Here is a 15,942-nt window from a genome sequence, read left to right as displayed (position 1 = left end):
TGACCTAGAGCTTCACCTGTCATGGAAGAAAATGCCATTTGTTACCATCTAAAGGATCTGCAGTGACACATTACAGGGAATTCAATTTGGATTTGAGGGAAGACTGCATACAATGAAGCCCTAGGAAAAGAATCAGGGCCAGAGTCCACGCACAAAAGAATCCTGCTCAAAGTGCAGAGGTTTCACACATTTATTAGAACAAGCAGTAAAGAAAAATCTGCTAACAATAAAATCAAAATGTTCTTTAGTTTTTTAGTCATTATGGCAGACAGGAGAGTCACAGCATGAAGGGCAGATCCATGTTCTTCTCACCAGTGCCGAAGTAGATGTAGCCGTATTGCTTGGTCATTGGGACATGGTAGAACGTCAGTCCCAGCCACAGCAGGCTCCGCAGCACCACCACAGCACCTCCTTTCTCTAGTTGGACACTCCAGCAGCCTGTGCGAGAAGATGTGCAAGTGAATCACTGGACAAGAGAAAGAGGCAGCGTTCCTGGAACAAGTTGTCCCCAAGCTGAAAGAAGGACTGCCATGGGTTCTGCCTGACCAGCATACAGTGCACGAGGCTGCACTGGAGTTTGTGACACCTGAAAAGAGGGAAGTCAGGGTGACCAGAAACCTCAGTGCTCTTTTTTTGTCACTTCAGCACTACAGGCTGCCCTTGTTTCCAGCTGTCTGTGTCTCAGTTCACATAGTAGCATATTCCCATGGCTAAGTTGGTAATGTCATATGCGTCACAGGAAGGGACCCCTTGCGCTCCAGACTTGTATAGTTGATTCCCAGGAGAGGCTCCAGCTATTCTTGGCTGTTTCTGAGTGGGCAGCAGTTACTCTAACAAGCTCTGCCACCCACTTGGTCTAGCTAATAGCTATAAAGAGCCAAGATGAGCTATAGCAATCCTACATAGGTATGAAATTTGTCCTTAAAATAAACTTTTAGCGTTAGTAGTGGGGAGAGGAAGAAGGTACTTTCCTAATACAGTGATTGGCAAAGAGGGAGAAAGTGAAAAGCAGGGTATTTCCTATTTCTGAGAAATTTACAGAAAAGGTTAATTCTCTTCAGTCTGTCTTGGCTCCACCACTGAAGAGGATGTGCGTGGTAGGGGCAAAGGGATTAGTTTCCACATTAGTTTTGCTTTGGCTCCGCAGAGGAGGTTCAGAGCCAGTGTGAAAATGCAGTTTCTTCTGGATGCAAGGAGCTCTGAGCCACTGAGTATTTATTTTGCATCTGACATGACAGCCTGGGAACTATGCCAGAGGGGAGGGGGATGAAGAATCAACTTGGAGTCAATGCTGGAGGGCTAGGAGCTTCCAGGAGAAGAAAATACCAGCTTCAGCACCAAATCAGTAATGCCTAGAGGCTACAATGTAGGGAAGAAAGTTCCTGCTGAATATCCATGTAAAAGAAAAAGGAGCAGGCCCACATTTTTTTTAAAATTGCAGTTTGAGCTGTCAGGCTACTACTGGCCTGGAGTCAAGCAGTCAGCCTATCTGCACCCAAAGCCAAAATCTGCCAGTTCCAGAGTAAGCAGAAAGTCCATAATGTGCTGGGCCAGTTAGGCGGTATTCATCCTTGTAGATAATTTTAGGCTCATCAATTTGTGCTATGACTCATGCTTACTCATGTCATGGTTAGCCTGGGGAAGGGCTTCTGTGATTGCTGTCAGCTGCCAGTTCTCCCCTTCCCACTCACTTGTGACTCTTGGCCAATTTTAGTCACATCCGACAAAGGGCTGAAAGGCTTTAACACCGCAAGTTCCTACAACAGGTCTCCCCCAGGAGGTCCAAGAGTTGACTGCAGCTCCTGAAGCTATTTGTTTGGTCTGCCAGCAAGGAAGCACAGGCTGTGAGGTTTGCCAGGCAGCCATGAGGCAGCAGCTAGCTGGGCAATCCGTGTTTGTGTAGTGTTGGGTTCCTGCGTGCTCGCTCGTGGTATACGTAGTCTCTTACACAGTTCACGGCAAACTACAGTAGTTGAGGGCTTGAGGGAAGAAGAAAAATTGAGGGAAATGTTTATGTGGCAACTGCAGAATCAGAAAGGAGCAACACAATTCAAAGCACTGTAATACCAGTTCTTGTGATTTGTGCTGCTCACCTGTTACTCTGTCTCTTCTCTTTGTAGTTGTGTACTTTTCAAAAGTTTCTTGGACACCATTGTTTCCCATGTCTCCTTCAGGAGGAAGTTCCATGGGTTTGTTATACTATAATATGCCCAAGTCCTGTGTCATCTTTTATGTTACCTGTCAAAGTACCCTCTTCAGTCATGTGCAAACACAGAACTCGGTGAAGAGTAAGAATGCCTACCTCCTTTCTGACAGACTGACTAGCTGCCAGACAGAAGTACAAAAGAGACTTCCACAGGAGATTCCTGCTCTGGAGAACTTCTGACTCACTCCACTCCACATTTCCACTAAAGACAGAGAGCTGGGATCCCAGTAAAGCAGAGCACTACTTAATATGGGAGGGTCAATACAGGTGTGTGCCATCTTTCAACATTACTTGCACTACTACGTTCTTTGAGCAGGTCCTAGTTAAAACACAAGCTGTCTTCACAAGCAGTGGTTTCACATACAAGGCAACCCAAATCTCCCATCCAGTCTCTCCAGTGCCACACAGACAGACACAAACTAGTCTGGATCTTTTTCATACCTGGAGTAAAAATACATACTGTGTTTCAGCCACTGGGATTACAAATTCTGATTGAGTGGGTCTTCGACAAAATCTGCATGTTCTTGAGAAACTTCACCAGTCGGATAGCATGGAAACCCAGATGAAGAACACTTCATTACAAGACAGATTATCCAGTGACTGAAACACTAACAGCCATCTGCTGTCAAAGTACAAGCTTTCAGTTTCTTGAACTTTGTTTCTAGAAGTTTTCAGCATTTGTCAATGGTAGTAAGCATGACTATGCATAGGAGTGTTTAGCAACAAGTGGTAAGCAAATAGGTCTAAATGTAATAGTGACCAGTAACTTTCTCAGTTTCTCCCGTGAACTGACTTTGCTCCCAGTGCAGGGTTCTTGCAGCTTGAACTTGGAGAAACGATCTGCAAGCCCTTTATCTAAATACTGGTAATTCTTGCTGCAGATTGGTTTGCGGGAAAGGGGAGGATGACACACTGTAAACTTCTGGAAAAGTTTCTCTGACAAAAAGATAATGGAATGAGGAACTCTTATTGTCTTTGATTTAGGACCAGTCCTCTGAGAAGCAAGTCTGTCAAGAATAGGACTGTGCCTTGCCTTGCTGGGTGGTGAAAGCCTTTAGGGATTATCTAATTTGCTAATGCCTCCCAACATACTGGAAGCATCCAGCAGCCTGGGGTACATGTGATAACTTGTGTATGTATATATATGTTTGTGTACACACATGAACCCTGTACCCCAAACTATTTACAAAGAACAGAAAGAGATGCCTGGAGCATGATAAATGGGAAAGGTGAGAGGGCAAACAGGGATATTAATGCTCTTATAATTATATCTAGATTCAGACATCTTTTTGTTCGACAAATTCACAGGGGAGGTAGAATAAATCAAGTTCAACATGATTAAATTCCCATATCTGTGCTCTGAGGCAAGAGAGTACACAGATCCATGATTTTCACAGAACATTTACCCAGTGGCACACAGGCTTATCAATCTCAGCAGAATATTCATCAGCAGTTAACTCTGCTGATCAAAGGAACTTCCCATACACCTTCACACCTGGCAGAAATGGACAGATGTAATTAAAGACACCTCCATTCACTTTCGTTCTAGATCTCTGATGTGCACCTGCTGTATTTCCCCAGCGTCTGTCCAAGCTGCAAACTCTCAAAGGGCTCATATTTGTCATTTCATAAATATGAGACCTTTGGGTAATATTATTATTGTTACACTTTCCAGCTCTTCTCTGGCCCCTCATTCTGCATCTAATTCTATGCAAATATGGACAGTAAAGTTTTGCTGATGCTGCATAGGTCTTCCTGTGAAATGAGGACCTGAACAAAACAGGCAGGTTACTTAAGGCCAATCCCAACTGGACTGGCGCAACAAAGGTTGAGAACAGGAAAAAATTACAAGAAGCTGCTGGGAACTGTAATGTCATTTTCACTCAGTTCCTGTTTTCAGCCAGAATGATCCTTAGTCCTAGAGCTGCTCTTTATTCTGCAAAGCGAAAGAGTAGCAGCAGTGCCACCTTCCACCTTTTACTAACCAGGTCACTGGGGACATTTTTCTAACCCAGTTATCAAAGATGATTTATTCAATGTACTTTTCCAAACTGGACTTTTGCAACACACAAAACCCATTCAGAAATTGCATTTGATACAAAATGCTGGTGTGTCTTCTTAGAAGACAGAACATTAAAGTTCTGGAACCTATCTGGATTCTTTGGTCCTTTTCTTTAAAGGAAGAAATTAGAGCTAGTTATCTCCATGCTTTTTTTTTTTCCCCATACCTCACCACATTAACAGTATTTGAAGAAATGGTGCAGAAAACAAAATCTGAACTCACGAAACATGGAGAAAGTTGTTCCCTTGGAAAAATCCAAAGCACTTGTATTCTCTCCATCACAGCTCAAATCTCACAATATTCAAACAAGATGCTTTTTCAGGCCCACCTTTCTTGTAGGAGTTTGAAATATAGATGTCATAAATCACTCTAAAAGTACTTTAATCAGTACCTAATGAACAGTACGAAATAATAGCTCAAAATGAATATACCTTCTTTCTCCTTCAAGAGAAAGTCTTAAAAATGCATATAATAATACAATATAAAAATATTGGGAGAATTATGAAAATTAAATGCTGGTTTTATCCTTCCTTTTTTCTTTCTCTTTTTTTTTTTTTTTAACTTCCCTGCTATTGCAAATGGTTCTTGGAGTAAAATCATTGCATAGGTAGCTGTAGGTCTGTATTACTATAAAAATGCAGAAGCAGGCTGCTGGGTTCAAATCCCTTCTAACATTGGCTGAGAATATCCCATGGCAGTCCCTGTGTCAGACAATATGTCTCTTACTTGGAGTCTGGGAAGCTCAAAGCATTGGTCTGTAAGGTACACCAATACTCCTAGATAAAAGTTGTCTTGAAAAAAGATTTTAAAGTACTGTTATTTGCATTGGAGGGAATACAACTAGTACTAGAAGCCAGCAAGTAAAATCTCAGTTTCCTAGAGTTAAATACTGAATTTAACTTGTATCTACGTGTGAGCTGTAGCCTGTGCTGCCCCTAAATCAGGCAGCAGAGTTAAATCATCATGCAAAGCTCGGTGAGGTGCAGGGAACTGGAGGTCATTGCTCTCACGCTAGAGATTCCTACCAGTAACTCTGCTCTGGTGAGTTTCCCAATCTTCAAAATACATTTTTTTAAAAAAGCAAATTAATTCTTAGGCTGCACCCAGCAAACCTAAGAAAACCAAGCACTGTCTGTGCTGAAACTATTGCCTGTTGCTGCTCCAGAAGGGAAGGGAGGGAGCTGCTGTGTGGGAGGAAAGAGCATGGGAAAAGCATCCGCTGGATGAAGATCTGGAGCTTCCTATTCCCTCTTTGGATCAGGCTGCAGCCTCCACCCCTCCAAACACAGGCAGGAATTCTGAGGAGTTCCTTACATCTTTCCCAAACAAGAAAGTGCTTTGAAGATCCTGATGCTCACCCAGTGTTAAACCACTGCCTTTTTTATGGCCCTTCAACAGCTGCCAGGACACCAGGGCTGAATTTCAAAAGTCAACCTCCTTCTCAGCTGCTTCTTCCTTTCCAGTCGCCAACAGAAATCCCTGTCTCATCCCCCATGTCTGCCCCAGCTATGGGCTGAACCCTGTAATTCACAGAGGCAATAGGGTGCATGAGACATGAGCTTTTAAACAAAATCCATTTAGGAGGGCTGTTTGCAGAAGAACTTTCCTGCCGTAACTGGTCCACTTTCAGTATGACCTCTTATAACATTGCTGCTTTGGAGGTGATTCAGCAATGCCTCATTTCAGTGCAAGCTTGAGAAGAAACAGCCTTAGGAGCTAGACAGCCTGATAGAGAGGCTCCACGTTGCAAAAGCTCACAGAGGGTCATAAAAGTGACATTATCAATTCCTCTTCAAAGGAGGAAAAGTCTCAAGGGAAAAGCAGCTACAGCGTGGTTGCTCTTCCTATTAACACAATATGCTGCCACAAGAGCAAGTTACAACGGATGTTCCTGCAGTTAGTCCTGAGTAAAAGTCAAGCACAGAGTTACAGGACAAATATTAATGCCCAGAGAAGGGCATAACCATTTCACTCTGCAAAAGGAGCTCCTCTTGGCTGTGTGACCCCAAGCACTTAGCTCTGACAAAGCCTCGCTACACCCATGGGATTTAGCTTCCATTTCACTTCAACAGAAAATCCTAAACTGGGAAGAGCTTCCTACTTCTAATTTGCTTTCTGTAGGAAACAAAGACAAATTGCAAAGCAGAGCAGCTGTGACAAAAGGTCACTGTGCTTTGGCTCTCAACAAATTGTGCCACACGGACGTTTCGTGCACAGCCTATCAGCCATAAGGACACATCCAAACACTCCTATGTGGGGCCCAAACTCCTTCATGCCACTTACTGGCTGCAAACTAAATCTCCTTCATTTGCTTGACACACCACCTGCACCCCATATGTTAACACTGCTGTCAATATTTCCAATTCCCCATATAACTATTTAATAATAATTAAATAAAAACACAGACTGGTTGCAGGTTCAGTACTATTTTTAAAAGCCTCCAGAGCCAGAAAAGCACAGCTTACAAACAGTCAGATGCTGCCAAGTGGCTCTTGCATGGTCCTAATGCCTGCCATGTCCTTGACACACAAATACAACCATTCCCAAACCTCAAAGTAAAACGATCTTACTTCAGAGGCTTTTCCTCTCCATTATTTTCTCCCACTGGGAACCTGTCTGCAGTAGAAATGATTAAGACTGGCCTGGACCTTCCATTTATACATGAAGAACCTGTTTCCTGCTGACAAGGAACACTAGAGATTGCAATGCTGTCCCAGATGCACGGCATTCAGGTACCTCCATGTACTGGGTGAAATTCAGGCCATCCTTAGAAATCTGACAACAGTGCTGCTTAATCCAGTTGAAGCAGGCTCTGCCCTCAAACCCTTATTCCCACCCTCATCACTCTTCCATTACAGAGACCACAAAAGTGTTTATTTACTGCTCAGTGAGCCAGGTCAGTGAAATGATCTGACGAAAAAATATATTAGACAAAAATAATGTTGTTTTTCCAGCTGGAATCTGGCTGCTCAGCCAGCAATGCCAACACAAAAGAAGGGACAATACACAGATATAAATGAGCAGCAGAGGACGGGAAGGACTGAAAAAGCTAGCACAGAATACACATCAAATTACAGCTTCCCTTATAGCCCTGTTAGTTTGCCCTTTAGTCCTAAATCCAACTGATAAAACAAAAAAAACAAAAACAAACAAAAAAATTATTCTAATTAAGAAAAATATGTAGACTGCACAGAAAGCATCCAGAACAAAGATTTGGAATGGGGTTATGCACTGGAGGAAACAACAAGACAATAAGCAATCAAAACTTATAAGGAGTACGAAAAATTGATTAAAATCCCTGCTATTTGTATTCTGACAACTACAGTACAGATCATTGTGTCTTGGGTCTTCTGTAGTAAATTTAGAAATTGCTCAGAGTGGCAAATCACTCTCCTTCCAAAGCAAGTTTATGCTAGATCTCATCACACTCCATATTTCTTGTTCAGCTGGTCGCTGTGGAAACGTTTTTGGAGCGTGCCAGGAGTCACGTAGCATCTACCTGGGGAGCCCCTGCATTAATCCGTCACCTTCGTGGGCTTCTCTGAGCCCATTGGCTGGTGAGAAGAAAAAGGAGTCTCTCGCCCCTCCCTGCTCCAAATGAAAGACGCTTCCTCTAAATCTTGCTACAGGATTTCAGGCTCAATTCAGCTTCTTTGGGGCCTTTGTCACCAAACAAATGTGATGTCTTTGAAAGAAAGATTAACAGTTTGATGAAAGGATGCAATGGACAGCTTTGTTCTAGCCTGCTTCCCCCTAGAGCTTTCGGTCACTGTCACTTTCTTACCCACGGGAGAATATCTGTCTGACTCTCAGAGGAGATTATGGCCACCTTGTAAGATTTTTCCTCTCCTGGTAACAAAGCACTGGCCACTTTGAGGAGGTGATAATGATGAACAGGGGCTGGATTAGGGGCAAAGAACCTCACATTGATCTCTGAATTCTGAGAGAACACAAAGCAGTCGATGCTGGTATTCAAAACCCACCGAATGCTTAGAGCACATCCAATTTGCTCTCCTGCAGGAGGGGCAAGGCCACAAGCCCTGTCAATCCCCCAGTTGTACTTCCTACCTCATCATCAAATTAGCAGGGCTAGTTAAAAGAACTTGGAATGAGGAACAGATGGCACAGATTACAAACTGTTGATGTTTTCGTGCTAAACTAGATATGAATTCTGGACCAAATTACCCCAAGAGTTTACTGTTTTCTGAGAAGACTGTCCCATGGAGCATATCCACGCAGCACAGTGCAGTGTTGATACTCAAGCTAATTCTGAACACTAAAGATGGCTGAGCATCTTTCAATGCCTGGGATAGCCTAGCCATCTCTGCACAGCACAACTGCTTTACAAATATACCCATAGATGAACTGCCCCTTGTCCTTCTCCCTCCGCACACAGCCACACACCCCTTCAGCACGCACAATTTCCATCCATATGATATTTGTGTACAGTGAAATAAGGCAATGCCCATTGACTTCCTCCCTGCAAGAGCTCCATGGCCAAAGGAGCAGCAAACAGCAAAGCAAAGCTGTATTTCGGGCTGGCACCAGTGCCAACGGCTGCGCAGGCAGGAGCTGCCACTCATTACGTGGAGCCCCTTCAGAGACAGATCACTCCTAGCAAAAGCTGACCTCGTTCTGACTTCAGTGACACACAGCCTGTCCGAGGATTTCCCCCACAACTAATTTTTCATTGTTCCCTAGAGAAAGGGTTAGGCCAAGGCTGACTGATGTGGTGATAAAACTACAACTTCTGGTTCTATGAGGCTTTACCAGCATTTCCCATCAGTTCAGCAAGAAGTTCATCTCCTTTTCATGTCCAACGAACCCCGAGCTGAAATGGAGACAGGGTGGGTCATGATTTCTGTCACTGAGGAAAAAAAACTTTAAATACATTCCTTGGATAGTAGCTACAAAGACTCTGCTTCTGTCCTCATTCTTTCACTACAGCAGTCAGGAAGGCAAAGGACTCCACCACAGCTCTCAGTTGATAGGCAGCCCTACTCTGATATAAACTGATCCAAGATCTCTGATTAAACAAGACCCCTGAGGTGATACAGATCTAGGACTCAAAAGCAGTGAATGCACTGCTCTATTAATCATAGACACAAAGCCCAAGGAAAACAGACTCCTTTCCAGAAATCAAGGCAGACCATGATCAGCCAGTCAAAAGCTATAATACTGGCTGGCTCTGGAGTCCTCCTGCTGTGCTCCCACGTGAGAGGTTCCAATCTGATCTTGAACTCCTGAGCTGGCAGCACCCCAGCTTCTAGAGGTGACATATTGTCTTGTTTCCAGGTAACTCTCTTGGGTCACCACAGCAATGGCTTTAACAGCCTCTAAAGCTTCCCAGTCCACACATCACTAGCAAAAATGAAGAGTGCCTCTACTTTTGAAGTATGTAGGGGACACACTTATGTATTTGTGCATGTCCATTGCATGCTTGTGATCGCTAATGATGCTAAGAAAGCTACTGAAAAACCCAGTGACAATTCCAGAAATTGCCTACGTTTGGAAGGGAGAGAATGTCTTCTCTATACCTGCAGTTCAGGAGGCCAGTATATCATACACAGTCCAGAAACTCAGGCCATACCTTCTCGGTTTGGTGCTGCTCTTGGTGCTTTTCTTTCTGCTTTACTTTTCTGCGGTTTCCTTTCTGTGCTCACTGACATTGCTGGCACCATAGTGCGCCCTGCTGGAAGATAGCAGCTAGAGCCATCCTGAAATTATTTCTAGGGATGGCCGACTTCAGTTTTAACAGAGAACTTCAGGTGCCAATGCTTTTACTAATAACCCACTGGGCCAGGTTCTGGGTTCACTTTTCGGATCTGAAATCCGACTGTTGTCGGATGCACACTAATCTGTTCTTCTCTAACGCTGTTCTAAGGCTTGTTTGTCAAAACTACTTGTATAAATGTCAGGTAATTCCATGAGATACTGTAGTTCAGTTTCACACACACACCAAGCCTTAGGACAAATCCAGCGAGGAATGACGATAGCTGTGGGCCATGCTAGATATTTCAGTCTACATTTTGGTTACCTCTTTTTATCCTTGCGAACATGAAGCACTGCTCTCTCATTTATTATGAGTCTTTTAGTTTGGATTTCAGCGAGACAGCTTGAAAAGCCTTGTCCCCGTGTGGCTCTTGGCAGGCTAAGAAGTAAAGTGCTCTTGCTCTCGGCTTTCACAGAGCTGGGGAGGTGCTGCTTATTGTTAAGCAATGAAAGGGGAGGGCTCAGGTCACATCTGTGAAATGTTAGCAGAGAAGGGAGGCTGGGTGAAAGTAGGTGGCCAGCACAGCATAGCACTTTGCTGGATTTTGCAAGGCCACTGGGGAGATAGGCAGCCATTTGTCTTACAGCCCTGATAACGGGCCCTTGCGCTCTGCTGGCGGGCTGGGGCTGTAAATACCTCTGCAGACACAGGCTCTTCAAATGGCTGGAGTCCGAGGCTGATAGGGGATTAATCGCCTTGAAGGCTGGGGAGGGGAGGAAGGGGGAAGGGCCGAAAGGGAGTTAATTAGCTGTGTTAATGCGTGGAGATAAAGCAGGTTTGTGCCTCCTGGTCTTGTTCCTTCCTGCACCCGGGCTTTTGGGACAGCCAAGTGGGGCTGCCAAAATGGCCCTTGAGAGTGTCCACGGAGACTATCTCCCACTTAGAAATGCAACCCCTCCATCTTCAAGGGCCCATTAAGCACCAGCTTTTGCTAAACCGATAAAGAGTGTGCCAATGAAGCTTAGAGGACTGGAGGTTAGCATTCTAACTCACACTACTGTTCAGCAAGTTTACAGAAAGGCTAGTGCCCAAAGTATTCAGCCAAGGAAAAGGCCACAAATCCCTTTGTAATGCTGTATGAGGAATGCTCCAAAACCACTGTACTTTCAGATGAAGAAATAGAGCTACAGACCAAGTGGCTGTCACTTCCTCCACAGTCAAAATGGTAAGGGAGGTGAAATGATCTTCTGTCTAGGCACTTCTCCTCTAATTTAATCTTAAACAGCAAGTAGACAAGACTCACTATGATGCATCCTGCCACTGTATACACATTTAGATTGATGCTATAAAATTTCTCCTGGCATTAGAGTCAGCAATTACATCTGAAGAAGGGTCTCAGCTCCCCAGATTAACATTCACAATTGACAGCAGCAAACCAGGAAACTCTTTAGTCCTCTTTTGAGCCCTCATGCATCGAAATTCAGAAAGCAAGAAGCCAGCTGATTTGCACTTAGAGTCACTGTTTCAGGAACCCATTGTCACCCTTGTGTTATTGTCCCTGACAGCAAAGAAGCCCAAGCTGAACATCACTCTCCATGGTTGTCATCAAGTTTATGGCCAGGCATACCAGGAATCTGGACTCCTACATACCATTAAAACTCTGCCCATTAAACTGAACTCAGTTACTTATGTCTGGGACCATCTACTTATATTTTCATTTGGCTGAAACACCGTTTCCAGGAAGATATCCAGCATGATGTTAAGATGCCAAGGGAGAGGCTCATCCATTACCCTTGCTAGCTGGAAATAATTTCATTGTTAAAAATTGTATCTAATTGTTCATTTTAGGTTTTCTGGCTATAATATTTAGCTGCTGATCCCTGTTATGCCTTTCTCTGCTATAATAATTAGACCTTCAGTACCCAATACTTAAACTCCACAGAGCATTTACACAGTGCGATACAGGCGTTCTCGTGGTCTTTTCTGCAAGATAAACAGATTGAACTGTTTATGTCTCTCACCAGCCCTTGAATCATTATGTGTCTCTTTTCTGCAACTCTCCGGTTTTGCAATGTGCAGTAATCCAGTCCTGATTCCACTGACACTGTATGCAAAAATACAGTCACCTCCCTGTTCCTCTTTGCTACGCCCTTGTTTATTTATCTGCAGATCAAATTAGCCATTTATGTCTCAGGATCAGACTGGGACCTCATGTTCAGTGGGTTGTGCCTGGATTTCTTTAAAGAGCTACAGCTTCCAGAATACAAATCTAAAAATCTGGCTTCCAGTCCTTACCTGTAGATATGTGACTTTGCAGGTAGCTACACCTAGATCTCTGTATCTATCCTGCCTTTGTCATTATTTCTCTCTCTACCAATCCTTTACTTCTAGATCATTTGTAAGTAAGTTGAAGAATATCAATACTGGCACTGGTCCCAGCTGAAGCCCCTTCTGACCCCTTCCAGAAATACACCCATTTGGCGATTTCTGAATCTGAACTACTAATGAAGATTAAGTTTAGGGGGAAAGTTCTGCAATGCTGGGATTTATTAAAGGTTAGTATGCCCCAAGTCTCCTGAGATAATGATTTCAGAAGTAACTTATTTGACTGCCATTTTAATTCTTTTGACTCACAGACAAGGTTGTTTAACTCTTCCCTCTCTTAGCAAACAGTCTGAAAGCTGTCTGAAAAAGTATTTTATTGTCTTTGTTTAATGTGAGTCCATATTCTTTCCAAAAACAAACCAGAAAAAAATATTGAGGACTTCTGCCCTTGCACATTCTTCCCAGCCTTTTTACCATCACCATTTAGTGACAGTTTCCAATAGCATTACTATGCTTTCTTTTCTTCTCAATATAGTTGAAATAAATCTGTCTTACCGTTGTCATGGACTACTCCAGGTTATTCTGGCTCCCTTTGTCATTTTCTACTCATTATAAATTCCAATTTATATCATTGTCATTAATTGTTCCAAACTTTCTGCATTTCCTTTCATGTGTCTTTTTAAATTCTAATTTCTGCTCCTATTCTACAAATGAACTGTGGTAGGCTTTCAGCCAAAAGCAGCTATTTATTGACTGGTAGTCATGACTTTTGAAGAAAGTCTTCTCATATAAAACCTAATTCCACTCATATCTTTTCCTATCTAGACATACCTCCCCACCCACATCAGTTTTTAACAGTGTCCTGTTGGCGTCCCTTCTCTCCATATCAAAGTGATCTGAGTCAGTAATCTGTAACAAACCCTCAGAGTCAAGTTAATGCTTTTCTGAACTGTAGTTTGAAAGTGCCAGAGAACTGCATTCTCCACCCCTGTCTCACATCCTCCCAAGCTTTCCCCTCTACACTAGGACCTTAGGCTTTGTCTCACCCCCTTTCTTTACCCTTGCAGAATGGAGCACAGTCTGATCTGATACCACGGTCACAGTAAAATCAACCTTCACCCCCTATTTTCACTTTCCCCGTCATGTCAATGCCTGACAAGTGACTATTATTTCATATCTCCACAACATTAGGTCATCAAGTGAAAATACTGTAGGCATGATAGGAATTATTGCTGTTTGCTTTGCCATTCCATTATCTACAAGCACATGTAAAATTGCCACAGCCCTGGTTCCTGAAATAGTGTGTTTAGGGTTCCAAATTGCATGCAGCAGAGAGGACCACGCTGGCAACATGCCAGCAGCTGAAAGGCCACATCTAATTGTGCATAAAGTTGAGCAGATTGTCTGCTTAGAGTAGAGCAAACAAGCTTATCTTTAATGCAGACATATGGTTAGCAAAACCTACAGATCCCAGCATGCAACGTTCTGGCCAGCTGGCCACTTGGATCAGAATGAAGCTTTACATGATCTGATACTGCAGTGTCAGAAGATCAGCATTGCAACCCCTCCACGTTCATGCTTTTGAGGCAAGACACTTTTCTCTACAATCATTTTTAAAAATGTATTTTTTTTTAATAAAAGCTAAGTCACACAATCACTTGTCTGTGGGAGCTGAGACATCAAGAATAAACAGACAGACCCACTGAATGATTAAAGGAGGAGCATCAATATATTCTGAACTCTTAAAAGTGCACAGATAACCTGATAGATAGACACACAGACAGAATTTGGAACCTGCAAACACCACAGATATCACTGGTAAAGATAAGGATGGCAGACAGTTTTGTTAAAAAACTCCAGGTTTTCCAGTTTTGCACTAAACTCTGCTTTTACCATTGTTGCCTTTATACAACCCACTTTTAACTTCCTTTCTTCCCACCTCTCAGCTGTCATATAAAATGTTCTCTCTGCCTCCAACTTTCCATTCTGTAAGACACCTCTGCTCTCCTATAATGACACACCATACATTTTATGACAGTTACCCCCTTGACAGCCATCACAGATGCTAAGTCTCCAATTAATAGAGAAAACTATTCAAAGAGCTGTTACTTTAAGACAGGTTAAAATCAGCCCTGAATCTCTCAGTCCTGTTCTTTAGGTCTTTTAAAATGTAGGGGAATTCCAGCTATTGCAGGCTGGGAACAACACTCCCATGTTGCATATCCACAATCCGCTTCTTGTGTATTTGTTGAGGACAGAGACAATTCTGGCTTCAGTCACAATTCTAGATGCAGTAAGTTCAGCAATTCCTACTTCTGACAGTAACTGCTCAAGAGAGGATCTAACCAGGAAAGGCAAGAAAAACTTCGGGTCAAAATGAAGGGATTTGCCAGAACTATGAACAACACATCGTGAAATAGAAAAATCACTGTCTGCTTTTTCTGCTCTGTCAGAACCAACATGCACAGATGAAGGAAAGTAATCCAAGAACCAGAGTTTGAGTGCCTCACAACCTGGAGTGAGTAACTTTGGCAGAGCCATGCTGATAAAATCAGCAGAAAACTTGTGTCTGCCCTCTGTTGTTTCCCCACACACACACATTTTCCCAAGCAACCAGTACTTTTAGGCAACCTGAATGCTTGTTAAAGAAGTGCGAGTTGATCTTTCTTTAATGTCAGAGCTCCTATCTGCATGTGATAGAGTGCAATTAGAGAAGATACATGGCTTGCTGATCCTGTAACAAATTCCTGTCTTACTTCCTTCACCTGACAAGCTTATTCCATCAATCCCCAGGTTCAGTCCAAAAAAGAGCAGGACAGAACAACCAGAGCTGCACTGGCACCATGATGAATTTTTTCCATTAAGAAACACTCAGCTGCACTTGAGCTCAGGTAGTCTCTGAGAGGAAACTTTTTCTGAGGAGACTGAGAGATCTGTGCTAACAGCAACACCCTCCTGGGAAGGGAGCGAAGGTTCATGCTTACACAGATCTCAGGTTGCCACAGGAAGACAAACGCAACAGTGGCACACTTGAGCCCCACTTTGTATCAGCCACTGGGTAAAATAAAGCTACAAGTCAAATTTAATCTGAAGACTTCAACAAAACCGCCATTTGCGTGTCTAACACGCAGCATGTCTCCCTACCACAAGAGAGAGAGGAAATAAAGGGGGGAGCAGGGGGGAGGCAAACAATAGCAACACCTGAACTACCATACAAAACAGCAGCTAAAATTTTCTTTGGAGATATTGAGGAACTAATTTCCCTTGCAGTACTCCTTTGAGTCAAAAAGGTCACCTCAGTAAGCTAGTATACGTAAAAATGTGCAGTCTCTCCAGACTACACCTCTGGAAAATGATTGCCTCAAGGACACTCCCAGTAAATTGAATAGTGGTTTACATTTTAGTGGTTTATGCTCTGTACAGTTGAAAGTGTTCAGAATTCAGGCAGAAGCTCACTAGGTTTATTCTCAATTCTTTTTTGCCAAAGGGAAGATTGCAAGGGGGGATTAACCTTCAAGGGGGGAGCAGGGAAGAGAGAGAGGAGGAGAGAGAGAGTGCCTGAAAAGCTATTTATGATACTGGCAATTCACTGTCCCTCCACTCAGTTCCATCTGGCACAGGTCATCTGCTATCCTA

At 43.2% G+C, this 15,942-nt stretch overlaps 1 protein-coding gene across 2 annotated transcripts in view; it reads right to left on the bottom strand.

Annotated features, from left to right (window-relative positions):
* Positions 1 to 172: 172 nt before the first annotated feature.
* RSPH9 (radial spoke head 9 homolog) overlaps positions 173 to 15,942 on the bottom strand; it is an 18,917-nt gene continuing 3,147 nt past the window's right edge. The window contains exon 5 of one of the 2 annotated variants that reach the window (XM_027887668.1): positions 173 to 438. In XM_027887668.1, the coding sequence (XP_027743469.1) occupies positions 278 to 438 (161 nt within the window). In that variant the 3' untranslated portion in view covers positions 173 to 277. Of the gene's footprint in view, positions 439 to 14,216; positions 14,314 to 15,942 lie in introns of those variants that run through there. The other variant, XM_027887667.1, reaches the window with a different exon arrangement.

This window comes from Empidonax traillii, unplaced genomic scaffold (genome assembly GCF_003031625.1).
Source record: "Empidonax traillii isolate 1590-97213 ecotype Southwest subspecies unplaced genomic scaffold, ASM303162v1 scaffold218:size1087226, whole genome shotgun sequence".
Classification (NCBI taxonomy): domain Eukaryota; kingdom Metazoa; phylum Chordata; class Aves; order Passeriformes; family Tyrannidae; genus Empidonax; species Empidonax traillii.
The sequence above is the reverse complement of the archived record's forward strand: the minus strand, read 5'-3'. Positions and strand labels throughout refer to the sequence as shown.